Here is a 20369-nt window from a genome sequence, read left to right on the forward strand (position 1 = left end):
ACTGTACTTTAAAATCTCCACGTACTTTACCACCCTGCATTAGCAATATCCTTCCTATAAGTACAATAACAACGTGCAGTATCCAACGGTAAAGTAACCGTGTGCATCATGAAATATTACCATCTCGTTGCGAGCGACTCACAACGAGATGCATGTATTACTCAGTCACTATTAGACGAGGTATTATGAAGAAGAAATACGCTTCTACGAAAATTAATTACACAGAATCGTTCTTATGGAATCAGGTCACAGTTAGTCACAATTAGTACTTCCAGTTCAATATGAACGAATGTAGTTCTAGTCTATTTTTGGAACATGTTTTCCTTTCTCATTTTGGTGGTGATAGAAGAGTCAGATTTATGCATATTTGGTAGGGAGTTAAAGGTAATTGTTTATTCTTGAGAATATCAGCTCAGGATGTTGTTTTCCGTGTGTATTTCGACGACAGTGCACAGTGAGTGATAAGGCCTTGGTGATGATCCGGAAGTGAAATCTAGGTTTTGTTTACATGCTTCTCTGTTGACAGTCCAGCCTCTCAAACAAAGGCAGGTCAACCTTTGACTTGAACTTCACCGTACCGTCATCTTTGAAGGTATTTTAGATTAACATATGATTTGTATTGATTGTCACACAGTGGAAAGGTCAGTGTTGAGAAACAAATGAAGAGACCATATAGTAAAATTAATTGTCTGTGTGTCCATATGCATTACCAAGTTATTGTCTTGCCTTATTCTGTGACTACGAAAGCCACTGTAATGCCTAAACTCCAGTACTTAACCCAATGTGATGTATGAACTACACGCACTTAACTCATTCTACCGTATAAACTCCACGCACTGCACACACTCTAATGTATAAACTCCACGTAGGTAACCCACTTTACTGTATAAACTCCACGCATATAACCCACCGGATAATCTACTACACATTTCGCATTGTTCTCTTTCTATGCATTACATAACAGATGTTGAATATAAGCTGGGTTTAATTCTCGTCAACCCGCTTTATGCGACCTGTTGAAACTATGTAGGTATTGTTGAGTATTGGACTTTCATTTTTAATCTTAAACAGTTTTGTGAAACATGTTGTGAAATCATTACTTTTTAGAACATTTATGAAGTGGAATTTCGCCGCGCAAACTTTGTTTAGGTTTTGATATATTTAAAATCAGTCTTATATTAGCAAGTAAAAAATCAAAATAAAATGATTCCGTCTCTTTAAATATTACATCGACCTCGTGATATTTAATTCAGTTCTTTTTTACTTCATTCACTTTCAAATATTTACTGCTTGATTTTAGTATACCGTTTTGGATGACTCCAATTTTTTTAGTCTCTGGTTTGTTGTGACCTGTCTTTCCAATTGGATACCACAAAAATGCAATATGGACCACAATGCTATTTATTTCTTGATAATATAATGTTCCAAACCAAATTATTCCGTGACTAAGGTGACATTGGCTCAGCCATGATAGAAGGCATATTGCGAACAAAATAGGCAACATGTCATGATTATTTACTTATTTATCTATTTATTTATTTATTATTTATTTATTTATTTATTTATTTATTTATACTTTGTTATCAAAAAATCTATAAAATGCATCTTTTGGTCGATTCCGAGACAGGTTCGGCCCATAGTAGAATCGGTCTACTAAAGTTCCAGACCAATAACGAAGTCAGAACGCACAAGTTGGATCATTATATGTTCGTCCTATCGCTAGATCGGTCCAATATTTATACAACAGTATTAGGTGTTTAATGTCACTTGTCAACGGTCAATTCGTAAAAATGTTTAATTTGCATATTATATATGAATTTAAGTTCATTACACTTGTATCCGATTTATAGTGTCCAGTTGATCTACAAATTACACAGTTCAGGTAGGCATACAGTACCGTATTTCAAGAAATGGGTTGAATTTTCTATACTTCAATTATACATATATTTATACTGACGATTATGTATTTTATTCAATACTCATGTTTACATATTCCATGAATGTTTATTTTGTACACGCTCCGAGAAATATATACGGCAAAATCAGTGGTAAAGTACGTGAACATATTTGGTTGAGGTTCACCTAAAGGTGTTATCCAGTACAAACAGGACTGAATATTGCGCTATGATATCCTACCGAAAGCTTCACGTGTACGAAAACAATTCTCACAACTTCAGTTTCAACCTCACATATTATCGTCACAATTTGCTTTATTCAATTAATACTTGAGACAAAACGTAAAAAACATTCCGAGGAAATGAAAATAGCAATTCATTCAGCATTTACTTCATGGGTTAATTGCAATTTTCAATTTATGGTTTAACCATGTTTTTGTCTCATATAGTGCCTTTCACACTGTAAACGGTACAAACACAAAGTAGTTTTCATAACTTTTCTCAGGAACGCTTCATCTTCTTTTACCAGCAATACATTTGGCTTGTTATAAAAGTTGTTTTTAAGTTAAAATTCAATAAATATATTCAACACTAATACCACTTGGGTAAGTTTTCTGTTTGATAAGTTATTTTTTGGGGTCTGGTTGCGACATGCTAGTTCGATTGCATCCTTGCATAACTTGAGTACTTGAAGTAAACAAATCACTATTATGCATGCTCATAATAGGAAAGGTAATCTGAGATTTTGTGGCTATTCATTTTTTGATAACCAACATTTTCCTACTACAAGAAAGAAACCGGATACCTGGATTTGTCATAATACAAGCGACAAATGGGGTATTGATAATTATCAATACTATAAAGAAGAGAAATGTTATAATCAGTTATCTCAGTCATTGCTTCTAAACAGGGCACAGAATCGACACAGGATATGCTATAATGACAAATTATCTCACGGGACGTAAATGGGATGTAAATCGTACATGTCGCGTTTATTGCAGAGAATGTTATACACTCATCTACAATACAAGAAGGGCCAAGGAGAAAGTGAATAAAGACAAAACTATGTACTTATATATACAAAGTTTTTGCCTTTTGTTAAATAATACATTTGATTTACCGCGTATATAACCCTTTTGTTGTTTTTAAAGTGTCACAAAAACATGAGAAAAAAAAACAGGTTTCCATTTTAAGATTAAAACTCTACTATCAACACAATATAAGTACACGTAAAATGTAAAAACTTAAATATCTTGGAAACAGTTCCCGATGAGTTGCTTTAATTGTCATATTTACATTCAGCACACCAAACTGCATAATAAAAAGTACATTTTATCTCTGAAACTGACGACGACCAAACAATTCTGGACCAGTGTAATTAAATAGGAAGAAACCATGCCATTACTGATCAAATAATATTTGCTGAGAAATATGAGTGACTTATATAATTTTGTCTTTTTCAAAGTTATTCAAGGATGTACATTTAAAGGAAACACATTCATGCCTTTCATGCGGATCAGATACATGTAATGCTCTCCTTCATTATTTCAAATGTATTCATACGCGCTGCTTTCCAGATAAACGAATCACATCTTCCTGGTTGAGAAATTGAAAAGTCATATAATCCTTGGCAAATTCTCGACCGATATAATGAAATAGTAAACATCGTATACATTGATTACAATACCCATCGGAGAGGTAGATTTTGAACATTTTAGTTTTGGTCTTTCCAACGTATTGCGAAATAAACATTTATTTCTTTGTTTTGAAAATGCAACGAGTTCCCAATTCATTGAAAGTTAATGTAGTATTTTAACGATTAAAGAATCCCAAACGTCTTTTGGAAACAATGTAATATTCATTGTTACATTCAATGCCTTTATCTTTGTTACGTTGGTAGGAATATGAATGATATGGATGTTTGCTAAATTGCAATTAGGAGGCTTATATCTACCCAAAACCGTTCGATACCTGCTGTAGGGTACAATTAGTCTTTATTGTGTTACTATGTATGAAAGACCGCAGAAAGTATTTTTGTTTTTTTGCGCATTGCAGACATAAAAGTTTAGGCCAAAATCGATTCCCATGTATCTGAAAATCACCTTGAGTAAAGAAATAAAATACATAGACTGCATAAATCTCTACGTCTTTCTATTTTGAAACCATTTGCAACTGATATATAATCGTAATACAAATTTAGAAAAGATATATATTTGCGTTTTCAAAACACTTTAAAATATTCAGATATCTCGACAGTATTCCTTTCCTGGTGTAATTTATATTATATGTAGTCACGTGTTTATATTAAATGATTCCTTTCATTAAGATAATTGCGACATGATCCCAATATGGATGGACAAGCACGAAACACTAAACAAGTTTATTAAAATGCATTGCTCATAGTTGGAGTGTAATTGCAAACACGTATCATTGTCAGTTTCATTATTATAGTTCTGATTACTTTGTTGCTGTTTTTTGGAGAACATTTGGGAACGCAAGCAACTCACCCACACTTTAAGAAGATTTTCAAATTGCACACATGAAACAGCGTGTTCTTCCTTGCAAAAACCTTCCACTCTTGAGTATTTACACTAACAGTTGACATACAATTCTCATATATATTATGAACATTTCAATTGCAGGATTATAATGATTGAAGAAGTAATAGCAGACAATGTAGATAACGAGGAACAGAAGGAAGAATTTGTGGCCCTGATGTATTTCATTCGACGTGTTTCTGGTCTTTACTTAAACATACGTTTTAAATTTAGCTGAGAAGAAAAAAAAATCCATGTAAGCTGCACATAATGATGTCTGGCGACAACATGTTTGATTACACCCTGTAAAAATTATCACAACGCACGTACCCACGTTTCTTTAAACTGGAGCTTTCCACTTTTGCACAATTATCCAATCAGTTAGCAGTTACGACTTCCTAGTTGAGGAGACCAATCAAACTTTGCCTTCACTGAAATAAGTATCATACCACGCCCTTATTTCTAGGTATAAATACTGGTCTTCTCTAGTCAAATGTACCTATGACCATCCTGCTGTCTAAAAGTATCTGATGTTCCTGACTTTCGCATCATGAAATCGATGGCAACTGACTCCAAGCCAGACCTAAGCACAGTTGTTGTGCAAACAGTTTCAGAACCAAAGGTTAGATTTTTAAATTTGATTTAAAGCTAGTGTTCACTTGATAGCATTGGACACTTACGAATATGCACATGATTCAATGAAGGTAAAATTTCTCAAATGAGACAAATGTATTAGCTAGCAATTATTTATTAGCTTGAAAACATTAAAAAGGATTTTACTGGGTTGATTGAATGAACGTTAACGTCTTATTGTGCCACCCATTGGATCTGCAACTTCAATTAGCTTATATACGCAAGCATTGCTTTTATTTTGAACATGATAATATCCTTTCGACTATTAGTTTTTGTTTGGCTTTATCTCTTCACATTTTATTCACGAAAATTTAAAATGCAGTTCGCTGTGCTGCACCTGCTGCCACATTAATGGTACCAACATTTGTTCTGTGTGAAGTGAGGTAACCCGGTTTCAATAAGGCTTGAAGGCAAACTTGAAATATGATATAATGGGTTCGTTTCCATCTCCTTACAGTGGAAGTTATCCTCAAAATATTGTGAAGAGAAAAAAAGAAACCTCCACCATCTCAAAATCAAGACAAGCAACAACCCACTTTTTTCTCAAACCTTATATTATATTTTGTTAGGATTTCTTCTCATGTGCTATATTGGGTATTTGTTTGTCTTGCAATTGTGTATACCTTATATCAACATGTTCCATTTCTACAGAGACCGGAAGAGGCAAAAGAAAAGAGGAAGAGGCTTAAAATAATAGTCGTATCTGTTGTTGTCCTTGTTGTCGTCGTGACTGCTGCGATCATCTCTGTTGTGTATGTAGTAGGAAAGCAGGCAGAGGATACTATCAAGGTATAGCTGACCTTATTCTCTAGAACGTTACAGTTGTTGTTATTTGGTTCTTTATTTATCATTTGTTCTAGCTTATTGTATCTTTCATGTAGATTTTCGTTACTCATATTTTATTAGAATTAGTATTAGTATTTAACGTGTTTGTTTCTCAGGTAGTATTGGTAAAGTATAAAACATTGATGCAAATAATTCATCATAAGACAATTCCAATCCTCAGTCTAACATTTGGCCTCACCACTGATTTGCATCCGTAACTAATTTCCTGCGATTGTGTCATTTTCTGTACAGTTGATATTAACCATGTATGTTAGCAAAGATTCCTACACAACACAAAATTCGTGATATTCCAATTGGTTAAACCTTTTCTTTGTGAGTTACCTTGCCTGCACGTTTACGATAACTAAAGTTTCTTTAAACACAAAGCTGATCTTCACAAATAACACAAATTAAACCACAAGTTAAACCGTTAGTTTTAACACCATTACGATTCCAACCACTTTTTCTATATATAAACGGTGCTAATAAAACTCTTTTTAATCTTATAGTAATGTCTTCTGCAATTAAATGAAAAATTTTATTTACTATTTGTTGCATTGTTTGCATGTAGACTGCATGGCTTCCCTATAAGGACGAATCCGGAGAGTCAAGTTCACAGAAGGTCACTGTCACTTCAAAAGAGGAAAAATTCGAAATTGCAGGAACCGGCACAGCTGTATTCGACTTTGATAAGGTGTGTACAATACTATTGCCTTTTTTTAGCAGTACGGCAATTAAAGTAGTACTTGAAAATACAGCATCAGCGAAATAGCTCATTCAGATGTTACATCGCGTCATGCGCTTGTTAAATGTATTCGACATTTTGTTCTTATTCCGGTATCAATTAGCCAGTTCGTATTCAATTAAACGTAGCCATCTCCCAGTCATTGTATTAACTTTGTTAATTGCGTGCAGTCTCGATTAAATCTAAAATGCTTGCAACTTGAAAACAAAGAAAACTACAAAAAAATGCAAGGAAAAATGTTGTGTTAAACGGATATAATTTACATCCATTCTGAAATATAATGATTCACAATCAGTTTAAGGTGTCTCAGCTCGAATGTGCAGATATAATTTTTTTTCAGCACCACTGAAGTCAAAATCTCCAACATTTCTCATTGTACATTTTCATGTTTTATCCATCGATATAGATTAATGGATGGAAAAGTTACAAAGATTTAAGATTCAAGACGTTGTAGATGCTCGCGTTCAATAGAGCAGATCAAAGATATTATGTCACATTCCAGATTAAAGACGAGAGAGACGTAGAGAGTTGTAATAACCCATTATTTTATGATATATAATGTAAAGAAGGGAAGGCCAAAGTGAATGTCTAAAATTTGTCCTGATGCATTTAATTGAGGGTTTCATGAAAAAGACCAAATATATTCATCTTTCTCGATCATACTCTAGACATTTAGGATGCGAGACTTTACATAAACAAGTCAAATTCAGAAAAGAATTTATATTCAAGTCCTGTGTGTGTATTGATTACTAGTGACGTATTTTCTTGTTCCTATGTATCTCTCAAATTTCATTACATTCTTTGGACTAGACAAATATTACAACTCTGGCACGGCTCTATCTATCTATCTATCTATCTATCTATCTATCTATCTATCTATCTATCTATCCATGTGAATTAAAAAAAATATAAACATGCAAAAATTAAGTTAATACACCTTTGTACAGACCATTAATTTAGTTTAAACTGTTGCAATTTTAATTTTAGTTTTACACATTCCTTCGTCCTGTGTTAATTTCATACCACGTCATCATTATTATTTTTTCCGTCTCGTCTTCATCTTCTCGTCTAGCATAAAGTATATATTTTAATACGTTATTACAATTTTCAGAGTCTGCTAGCATACAAACCTGACAAAATGTCAAAACCAACCTGCTTCTTGACTGCCGTCAACACGTCTACTTTACTATCCCCAGAGAAAATGAAAAGTTTCCTTGGAGAAAAAACGGTGAGTTTCATTTTATTCATTCTTGCATAGTCACTGCAGCCACTGATCACAGTCGCTAAATGATGCTCAACATCGTCATCTTTATAAGCTGTTCTATTGTATTCCCTATTAACATACCGTTTCTTCCTGTCTTTATCCTTCCATTGAAGTCAGGAACATTCAAAACAATGATAACTTTACATTATGAAGATATGTTGATCATTTGATCCAATTAATAACATATTAGATACGGCAACTTAAATAATTTAATCTCATGGTAAAATATTAGAGTACGAGTCAAAACCAGGTGAGGCAGCATTAACTTACTCAGTGGACGATATTTGGAAAAGATTGATTACCAGTAGAGTATAGTACTATACGCTTTGTTTGATTTATGATTGCTCATGTTGAAAGAATCTAATGACTTGACCCTATCAAAGAAAATGTAAATAAGAAGAACATATTCCTCAGTATAATATCGATATTGTATACGAGGACAAATAATTTCCTTCTACAACTAAATTACACGTAATAGTGGTCAAATTATTTTTCAGTGCTCACCTGTTAGTCACCGTACCAGGTGGTTTCCCATGTCCTTATGCTAAATATATTACAATAAGTAGCTATCATGTTCGTTGATATTTAGAATTCATGTAAAATAGCATAATGTATATGTATGGTTCTTTCCAAACTAAGTATATATGTAATGGATACATGCTAAAGACAACTTAATATTTCCATATTGTTTCTCTCCTGATTATTACAAAATTATATATAGGTATTAAGATGTGTCTGTCTATCTATATATCTATCTATCTATCTATCTATTTATCCAGGTGCTTACCTAACTTACTATTTAGTATTTATCAGTGTATGGTTTCTTTTTATTATCTTTAGGTATCCGACCTGCCCTGGAATTCATCAGCTCATGCCGAGTACATGAGTTCAGATGTTGTCGTACCGAATAAGGACTTTCTCTCTCCTATGTCAAAAGAGCTATGCAAGGACAATGAAGTCATTTGGATGGTGCCTAAGCCAGGTGATTACATATATACAAACATACATACATACATACATACATACATACATACATACATACATGCATACATACACATATGTACATATACATACATACTTTTTGGCACTTTCCTCTCACTGACTTGCTCTAATTTTTTTGTGTTTTTGTGTCAGACTTATCGCAAATTGAATGCTTAACAAAGTAATGGAATCTTTTCCTGTAACGGTGACAAGAGTTATCGCGTTTTTTTAACTTTTCTTAAGCAGCCAGTTTTCTTTGGAAATCAAGGAGGGACATATCTACCTTTCAGAGAATTTGTTTGTTGTGTACTATTTGTATCAAAATTTGGGTGACAATACTGCGTAATGGTTCTGGTGTGCGTGGGCGTGGCAAATTTGGTGGAGATATATGCAATAAAAATGCATTGAGGCTTAGATGGAGAGTCATGAAATATTATTTAGTAACACTTCGCGTTAGCTTTCAATTGTATCCAATGTCATCACACCCATTCTTATTTCCATTTAAGGAATCCGTTATCTACATAGCAAGAAATAACTTTAAAAGTACCAAATTTAAAGACATTCCAAAATCAAAGTTGCAATAACTATACTCCATCTGTATGACTTAATGCCTTTACTAAGTACCAATATTCAGTATTGAGAAAAAATATATTGAACGTTTCCATCGGTGATTGATTAGGAAGAAATACTAATATACACCTCGCTCCAAACCTCATTATATATATATATATATATATATATATATATATATATATATATATATATATATATATATATATATATATATATATGTTGCATACTATACATATACTACAGCTTGATGAGAAATGCATCAGTTTAAGCGAATCAAAACAGTGTAATCATCTGAGCTCGTATTAACAGACGGTTATCCGACCAATTCGCTTTCACTTTGTTGTCATTATGCTAATAAAGGAAAGGCTAATAAGGTTACGATATTATGACATAGGTAACCACCACTAAATAAAGGAGGCCCTTTTCAACAATAATATGCAAGACTCTAGCCTCTCTCTCTCTCTCTCTCTCTCTCTGTCTCTCTCTCTCTCTCTCTCTCTCTCTCTCTCTCTCTCTCTCTATATATATATATATATATATATATATATATATATATATATATATATATATATAATTTCAATCTCATCTGATTTTATGGTTTTATTTTGTCGTATATGCCTACTTACAGACTGCATTGGGGTTAAGCCTGCATACTTCAGATTCCAAAATTGCTTCTTTTTTCCAGACTGCGTCGACGAGAAATCACTGGCCCGAAAAAAGAGGGGATGCTACTACTACTACTATTATGTTCTAGAATATTGCGACTATTGGTATTGTTATTATACATGGTACAGGTGGCTCTATTGCTACTAGTGGCGTGTTTGACTTTAGAAAAGTTGTAAACAAAGCACTATTGGCATGACATTTGCTTAATGTAACGTCGCTATGTATATTGTACTGACGCATAAAAAATGTTTGGTGAGGCAGTCTGTCGTTGTCTCGAATAGTAATAGCAGCTTTAGAATGTGTTTCACGGAGACATGCTAGTTGTAACTTGAAATAATCAATTTATCTTGTCCAGTTCTTGCAAATTAGAATTCAAACTAGTTGTAATTCTTTGAAATTTAGAACCAAAACCAATATTTTGCAATTTAATTCACACATTGCGATTTCAAATTCTTTGTTCTAGTCGTTAAAACCAATGCATCATATGTAATGATAAAGTATGAATATGCATTGCATTGATTCTTAGTTTTATGCTGTGTCCTTAATGCTAATTCGTTAAGGTGAACATCTAATTTGTTATCTCCCCAAAATAAAATCCTGAAATATTCTTGTTGTTTCAATTCTTTTAACAATTTGTGATTACACATCTTTTCCACTTTGAAAAAACAGAACTGTGAATTACATAATGAATAAAGTATTCCCAATATCCAGTCAGAAAATACAAAATACCCCTTAGCCTGCCCATTAGACCTACAAAACACACTAAAGAAATTTTAATGTTCTTATATACGGGACAAAACAAGACCGAACACTAGAACTTTATGCAAAAGTATCTCAGATATAGGTGGCAGATATAACGGATATACCAAAATTTACACCTACGGTTATAAAGCACCAGATCCAGCAATAGCCTTGATTCCAGGTCCTGCGAACAAAACTATATAACTATATGATAACTGTTCTCTCTATCTCTCTCTCTCTATCTCTCCATATATATATATATATATATATATATATATATATATATATATATATATATATATATATATATATATATATATATATATATATATATATATATATATATATATATATATATATATATATATATATATATATATATATATATATATATATATATATATATATATATATAGATAGATAGATAGATAGATAGATAGATAGATAGATAGATAGATAGATATAGATACATACGTACAAACATACATGCATACATACATACTGTACGCTGTATCACTGATATACCACGAGATGCAAACATTTTTCATTGAAAGGAAAGGAGGCTTACCAGTCAGTGGTACAGTTACTACAGCAACTATAAATATATTAAAATATTTTAATTACCTCTGGCTGGTTCGACATTTCGCTTAGTTTCTGTCCTACATTAATTTCCATGCGCTGGTACGTGAATGACAAGTCGTTTAAGTGAATGGCGTTGCTAACCAAGCGTTTGTGTTGCTCTACTTTCATCATTAAAACCATGTTTCATGTTTAAATCGTAATGTGCATTATATTGATTTAATCAATGTGAAGAACAATAGCAACTAAGAAAAGAAAAGGATCAACTTATCAATATGCAAAGATGATTGTGAATAGCCACAAAGGCATATAACTACATTTTGTAGCGGACACTCTTGGGGATGTGAGCTGTTCATTGAATCGGTCAAAGTACAGCTGCATGTAATAAATCGTAACTCCTTTCAAATGCCAAATATACGTATTTATTTGTAATATAAATAAAATATATGTACCGTATGCATTCTCTATCAATGATAAATTTTTCTTTTAAAGGAAACTCGGCAAGCCTTGTTTCTTTTTAATTAAAGATTTATACATCTCGTTTTACATCCTTAATACAGCGTACATACTTTACATTTACATTATATGACTTTCGCCTGCAAATATGTATATAAATAATACTAGACGAGTAAAATAGTCTAATTGGTGACGTAAACAAACAAGAAAGCAATGATGATTTGGCGCAGTTTATAGGGTTGTCACCAACACCATCAAATTAACATTGTATCCCTGAAATAGCATTAGCTAATAGGCAATTACCTGAAACTAGCTGATGCTTTGTCACAAAGTAATATCGGAAAGTTGAAATGTGACTAATTAAAAGCTAAATTTAAAAAGAGTGGGGCGATGGAAAAGCTAAACTGTTTAGAGATAAGCCTCATTAACTGCTGACGTACTCCTCTAGAGCCTTAATTGTAAGATCCCAATTGATCGAGTAAAGGGTACCTTTATCTTATCGCAGTACATAAGACTTTTTGTAAATATTGCCTTATCTCATGGATCCGTGTCCTTAAGGAAACACTAATTAGCAACCGTGAAAAGAATGGTGACATCAAGGACAGGTAATTGACCATCTTGAAAGACCATTGAACACGTGTATAATACCATAGCAAGGCAAAGAACATATGGCAGTATTTCACACAAATTGACAACCCTGATTCTTTAGAAGTATCATGAGCCAAAGACTTTTAGAGACATTATTCAACACTAGCTCGACAACTTCAAAATGCGATTCACTCTGCCAGACTACACTACATCATGGCAGAGATTATAAATGACATCATAACAGCCTCGCCAGTTCGGTGGTACTCAATCCATCCGCAATTAATCAACTGTGAAATCAGCAGAGAGGGCCAATTATATCATCCAGAGTTTGGCAGCCTCCTTCAAGAACTTGTCTTGGATATTCAGACATCTTACATCACACTCTATTTGTTGGCCTCATCGATCAGGAAAGTTGTTGTTCAATCAATCGAAATCAAGACGATTGGTCATGACGAAACGGGAGATGCAAACTAGATACAGCTTCAATGTAGGAAAGGACGTGATACCGTCCCTGAGTACACAAATGGTTAGTAGACTCGGTAGTTGGTTTAAGGACTTCTTGAATGACATTTGAGAGTGTGGAAGATATCAAGCACTAACCCAAAGACTTTCCTGAATAAATCAATGAGTTGCCTTCCTGGGAAATACAGTACAATGTGTTACCAACATAGTATTCTATCAAAAATCTTTTTTCCACTTGCACTCTACCATGTCCAATAAATGGTAGTAGAAACAGTTCTGAGAATTTTCAATACATAACTACTATCGGTAACAGAGGGGTCCAAGATGACCAAAGTCAAGGATCTTAACAACCGTGTAGGTGTGGGAAATACAGACATATGCTAACGGACAACTTCAGAAAAGTGCTTTTCTGGCTTTCTTTTAATTAAACCTGCTGGCTTTTGTCAGTCTTCGCTGTCGGTCACTCCATACATTTTCTTTGGATATCCTATTTTGTGTACTCTATTTTGAGCGAAGGATGACAGGGATTACAATCCTTCAAAATTAACACCACGTTACAAAAAGTAGCTTTTAGTCTACAATCCAGACCGTACTCTCGTATTGGGGAGAGTTTACGGAATAAGGAATATGCACACTTAAAGCCACTAGAGCATCGTTATTTCCACGAATATAGTATATGGTCTGAAATCGTTTCATACCAATTGTTGCACGGTCAAAGCATTACATACCGAAGTAGTTATATGGGACGATTCAGAGTCAATGGGACTTACCATTAGAAAAACCCCTGGGACGATTTGGCGTCAATGGGAAATTTAACATTACGGAAAATTGGGACGATTTGGCGTCAAGGGTATTTAACATGGGAATAAATCGTGGGACTGTCTAGCGTCAAGGGGAATGGAACAGAGTGGGACTGTATAGCGTCAAGGGGAATTTAACATGGGAATAACTCGTGGGACTGTATAGCGTCAAGGGGAATTGAACATGGTGGGACTGTCTAGGGACAATGATGGTAGAGGGTCAAACACAACAGAGGCAGAGACATACATACACTAGTACAAGCGTGAGATTTATATATAAAGCATTACCAAGACCTGAAATCTTGCTGGAGTGTTCAAATATTTGCATAATTGTAATGATGCTATAAATGGCTATAATCAAGGAAATGCTCAACCACAAAATGGATGTGACTAAAAGTAACGCTAAAATGACGAAATTGTCAAAGAATTTAAAGGAAAATAAACATATCCCCGAAAATTAAGTTACAATAGTTTAGACTAAAATGAATAAAATTAGTAACTACTTACAATATCAACTTGTGTGACGATCGTGGATAAACACCCATGTATCTATTTAGAGCTATAATCAGCTGAAATTTCTATGAAATCTCACTATCAATTTATAGCTACAACTTGTTGGTTATTCCTTTGGAAAACCCCACTATCCTCTTATAGCCTCAACTTGAGTGACGTTCCTGTTTATGAATTCTAGTACATATGTATAGCTATAGCCTGTGGAAAACCCCAAGTCCATATTTATAGTCTCAAAATTTCCAGCGTCAGTGACGTCACTGTACTGGAAACTAGGGGATAAATGGCAACAGTGTTGCAAGTGGCTGACCTGAATACGCGCTACTGTAGGTAGGTAGGTAGAATGTATTTGATAGGGATAAAGGGAGTTTTATAGGGACAAACAGAGGCCAATACACACACACACACACACACACACTACAGAGGGAAGAAGAAAAAACAAACCCAAAATATACTATTCACACAGGGAAGATGAAAAAAAAAACCACAAATATACTATCCAGACGTTCTTCCACTAACACAGACACACAAACACACACACACACAGATCGAAGAATAAAACCAAAATTAAAATAAACTATCCATACAAACGTACGCTAAATCATACAAACCCCAAATATACAATCCATACAAACGTACGCTAACGCATACAAACCCCAAATATACTATCCACAAAACGTCCTTAACGCGTACAAACCCCAAATATACTATCCACACAAACGTACGCCAGCGCATACAAACCCCAAATATAATATCCACACAAACGTACGCGAACGCAAACAAACCCCGAATATACTATCCATACAAACGTACGCGAACGCACACAAACCCGAAATATACTATCCATACAAACGTACGCGAACGCATACAAACCCCAAATATACTATCCACACATCGTCGCTAACGCGTTCAAACCCCAAATATACTATCCACACAAACGTACGCGAACGCATACAAACGCCAAATATACTATCCACACAAACGTACGCGAACGCAAAGAAACCCCAAATATACTATCCATACAAACGTACGCGAACGCATACAAACCCCAAGTATGCTATTCACACAACGTCGCTAACGCGTACAAACCCCAAATAGACTATCCACACAAGGTCGCTAAAGCATACAAACCCAAAATATACTATCCATACGGAAGAGAGGGAAAACAAACCCAAAATATACTATCCACACGGAAGGGAGGGAAAACAAAACCAAAATACACTATCCATACTAGTGTAAGCGATCGGGTACAAACTCCAAATAAGCTATCCACACAACGTCGCTAACGCATAAAAACCCCTAATATACTATCCACACAATGTCGCTAACGCACACAAACCCAAAATATACTATCCAAACTCGGGAAGAAGAAGAAACAAACCCAACCAAATATACCATCTACACAATGTACGCGAACACACACACACACACACGCACACCACAGAGGGAAGAAGAAAACCATTATACACTATCCACACGGAGTGAAGAAATAACCCTTTATATATACTATCAACAGAGAGTGAAGAAAATAACCCATCATATTCCATCAACACAGAGTGAAGAAGAAAAAGTTTTTTGAAAGCACCTAAGCCCTCACCTGCAATGATCAACTCTGCCAAACACCTACACTCGACACCCCACCCCCAACACTACAACACTACAAAACCCATTTAACCCGTTATTTTATGGCATCAGTGTGTGATTTAGGAAACATCATGACACAAAATGATGGATGAATAGACTGACTATTGTTTACCGACTTGCATGCCTAAAAAGCGTGAAGGAAAACATCTTTCCACTTCAATTCTAACTAAAACATGATCCAGAGGGATAGAGAGAGGTGAAAGAGCACAATTTGATAAAGTGTGAGTAAAAACAAAACACGCCATCCTTATTATACAATGTCAAGACCAAGAGACACTTACGTTTTCTTTCTGGTATATTCTCTTTTAGAAGGTAGTATGAAATTTCACATCAGGGCCAAAGCATCGGCTCACATTGGCAATTTTCCCATTTCCATGTCTTCAATGGCACAAGTTCTTCCTCATCTTCAATTTCTTCTTCTTCTGAATCCCTCTTCTCTTTTTCGTCTTGTTTCTGTTTCTTCTCTTTTCTCTATGGGCACTCTGAATCCCAGTGTCCTTTCTCCTGACAACGATATTAGGTATCTTGACTTTTGTCTCTCTTTCTTAGACGAAGCAGGTATTCTGGAGACAAATACCCATTTACCTTTGCAGACATAGCAAACTTCATCAGCACTTACACACTTTCGTATGAGTCTCATCAAATCAACGACTAAAACAGTAAGTTTTGTTACCACTTTCGCCTGTGAATTATGCTTTCGTATGACTTTTAGCATATATTTGACCAGCAGGTCGATCTGTGCTGACTCTTCCATCTTCTTGATCGTTTGAGAGTGGAATGAATACTCTGACGCTAAGACACTCTCCCTATATACAGGGACCTGCTGCGTATGAAACCTAGTCAAATGTAATTTTGCAATAAGATGAAACGATTTCATTGAGAAAGTAAAAGGCAATGACGTGCCGTGTCGCCTCACACAACACCTGAAGTGTTAGCTCAAATCAGTGTCAGCGAGTTCGAAGACGACATAACTGAGCTTTAATCAATGCTCTCCATTTATGCCACAAAACTACGATTCCTGATTCACGGCAAAAGAAATTTCGTTCGGTCCATATCACATCTGAGAAACGCAAAAACGAACTTCCAGAAAACTGAGAACGACGGCTTACTCCCACAACGTGAAATGTATGAGTTCAAGTAGTGCGTAAAACTTAGTCAAATTAAATTTTTATAGTTAAGACAAAACGATATCTTTTTGAAGAAGAAAGCAGACACCAAGCGACAATGGTGATCAGTGTCACACAACACTTTTCAAAATGTGTATTATTAGAGGTTTGTTCTAGCGATCTGCACGGTTAAATTAAATGTCGATGTATTTTGCAATAAGACGGACACAATTTCCATGGGATCGTCCATGGTACCATTGTTCGTGCATTAGTTTAATTTTTTTAAATATTTTTTTTATATAAATCGCCTATAGGATAGACCCAGTAAAGCATGACCATTCTCGTCACTGTGTGAATAAGGACTCAAGTCAATTCGAAGTGAACGCGGTAAGAAAATAAGTATAGCCAATGAAATGGCTTACAACGGGTGATGCATTGTTTTGTTCTAGGACTGTGTGACATAATAATCCCTACGTTCTTGCGTTGTTACCATAACAGTGCAGACAGACTGGAATGTGAACTTACAAGCCTTCTTTGTGTATTGTACCATTTCTTCTTACCAGATCAAAATACAATGCGTCACAGTATTGGTTCGCGTTTTCAAGCTGACCATTTTTTTATATGTTACTTAAACATTTTAACATAAACACTCACACTCATATCGGTAGAGTCAGAAAAGACGTGTTACAGTATTGAGGGGCATGTTATCTTATTTTGTTCTTCAAACTAATACGTTTGGGGTTTGTATGAAGTAAAGAACCGAAAGTACAGTGAACCTCAAGGATGATGACCCAGTATGTGTGTCTATTGATGCGTGTATTTACTTAAGAAGAAATATGACCTCTAAAACACAGAGAGATACGGCAAGCATGATTAGAATGAACACAACGATGTTTTCCTTCACGCCCGTGTAATTTAGAGTTTCAATCCTCTTTCAAGACAAACTTGGTCTCCTTTTATAGGGCTTGAAATAAAAAACACTGAAAATCTTAAGCACTTTGCTATAGATAATTTCATCAACAGACTAAACAACATAAATACCGTTACAACACCGGAAAGCCTTAAACGTTCTATCAAAAAAAATGCATCAAATAATTAAATATTAACGATAACTAATCAATGAAACCGAATTTAACAAAGGCAATGACATGTGAAGAAATGTCTTTCACTTTGGAAAGGTAGGCGAATGTAATCTGTCATGCACCATCAACTTGAAAAAATTATAAACAGAGAGAAATCTGAATTCAAAATTCATTTTTTTTTAAAAAATTGTTTTGTTTCTTTTTTCTTTCTTGGAACAAATCTCAGCACTAATATAGAGTGGAAAAGGGAAAATGCACATAAAAGCTTTGATATTTCTGAAAAAATGAGTGGATATTCCTAACTTTCATAATCATCTATATATGCTTGGACTTGTCTGTGACTTATCCACAAAACAAGATGTATATATTTCTGGTCAAGCTGCAAGTGTGTGCGTGTTTTTGAAAATGGTAAAAATTGGATATACAACTTTCTCGTGACACTTATAAAGTGAAGAGTCTGTGCATGAGTCAAAAGCCAAAGTCATATAAGTTTTGTATTTTGTACGGCTTGTAAAGATTTCCACTTTAGAAAATGTGAAGTACCACAAGTTCTTATCACAAATAGAAGTGGAACATAGGGGCTTGCAAGAAAGAAAATAACCCAGACAGTTGGTGTCATCAAGAGTGCTAGAGACGGTACCCGAACTTGCTTGCTTGCTTACTTGAATTAAAGTGATTTTCGCTCCAATGGAGCATGTATCACTGGTTTAATCACGCACCGCGTGATTTTTATTTACTCCTGGGGAAGAAAAGAGAGTCTCATCCCCCAGGCTTTTATGTACTCACGGACTACTTTTAAATTTAGCCACTCAAGGTGTAGGACTAACTAGTCCTTAACAACCTGACGGAAAGGCTTTAAACATGAGTGGGAATAGTCTCACCACACACTCATTTTTCTTAGTTGGTTTGAAATGCCTCAGGTGTCAACCCAAGCCGTATGTAAAGCCCGCTACGATTGGTCGGTAGCGATGACGTCACATTAGGACACATGGGCGTGTGGCAGGTGGAAATCGTTCCACATTCTGTCACGTGTACGATGTCCCAGCATGGTAAAGGAGGAAAAAAGGTGCTCAGCAAGCCAGCGATAGATGTTAAGTACTCCCCAAAACGCTAGCCCGTACTTATTTCAAATCAAGTCGTGTCAGTAAAAAAGAAGACGTGTACGACATCGAAGGCATTTTCAAACGCAGAACCTGTAAAGTGGGCAAACGATGTGTCAAAGCAGTCAAAGTACGTTGGAAAGTATATCCACCCAGTTTTGATTCTTGGATCGACGCTTCGCAAGTCATCGACTATAAAAAGAAATGACAATCATGCCCTTTCACACAGATTCAGCTACTGTGATCACTCATTCACCCAGTTCTTCTCTGCAAGATTTGCAAAAAAAACCTTGTGGGTGTGGTGTGGAGAACGTGTGCCTAAAACTCAAATCGTCTTTTTCTGCCAAATTTTCGTGGTGTATTGTATCATCGGGGCAGCCATTGCCAATTTGAGTTTGCAACAAGGAGACAAACAATTGTGGACCATTTTATTAAGCAGTTCCATCGGTTACCTGCTTCCTGAAATTCTCCTCGAACGGATAAGAACGGGAATCTTGCGTCCAGTGTCAGTCACCACTTCAACAACAACAACAACAGCAACAACCCCATTTTGGGCGGAGACACTCCTCTGACTTCCAGTAACCCCTCGGACAGTCACAGAACTCTGGAGTTATGAACAAAAACAACCAATTTTACTTAACCTTACCCAGTGACAGTTCTACAGAGGTGTTTCCCAACAACACTTTTTGTGCTGTTACACGGTCAAGTTATCTCAAACCATCCATTTAGATCACGAAGCCCATTGGGAAGTGGCTTTGGTGGAAATTATTCACCCAACACAAATCAAAAACATCACCGAAAAGCAAAACACTTTCGAGGTGGAAATCCTGAATGCCCAATTGGAAGAAGAAATCAATAAAATCGGGTTTTTAGGGGACACAAGACCAGCCAACAATCCAGCCTTCATTATCTACACCTTGAAAATTCTTTCAGGTTATTATTTTAGTGGTGAACATTTGGTGGACACTATTGCGGACAGGTTCAACTTAGCCTTTGGCAAAGCACTGAACAGAGCCAAAAAAAAGTATGAAGATTGAGTACCATAAAGTGGCTCATCGTCTCATGATCAAATTTCAAGATACGGACACATTGTCCCTCAGGTTCAATGGTAGTTTGTTTGAAAGTTTGAGTGGACATGCAGAAATGTTCGCAAATAATTTGAGACCCAAGATCAACAGTAAT

At 35.2% G+C, this 20369-nt stretch overlaps 1 protein-coding gene across 1 annotated transcript; it reads left to right on the forward strand.

The window, feature by feature from the left end:
* The first annotated feature begins 4929 nt into the window (after window positions 1-4929).
* On the forward strand, window positions 4930-10726 carry LOC149771394 (uncharacterized). Its single transcript, XM_089948499.1, has 6 exons — window positions 4930-5054; window positions 5717-5854; window positions 6462-6584; window positions 7747-7863; window positions 8740-8881; window positions 10139-10726. Exons 1-6 carry the CDS (start codon window positions 4983-4985, stop codon window positions 10264-10266), a joined length of 720 nt encoding a protein of 239 aa, XP_089804625.1. The 5' UTR covers window positions 4930-4982; the 3' UTR covers window positions 10267-10726.
* The last annotated feature ends 9643 nt before the right edge of the window (window positions 10727-20369 follow it).

The sequence above is a fragment of the Sinohyriopsis cumingii genome, unplaced genomic scaffold, assembly GCF_028554795.1.
Source record: "Sinohyriopsis cumingii isolate HCF-2022 unplaced genomic scaffold, ASM2855479v2 utg001870l, whole genome shotgun sequence".
Lineage (NCBI taxonomy): Eukaryota > Metazoa > Mollusca > Bivalvia > Unionida > Unionidae > Sinohyriopsis > Sinohyriopsis cumingii.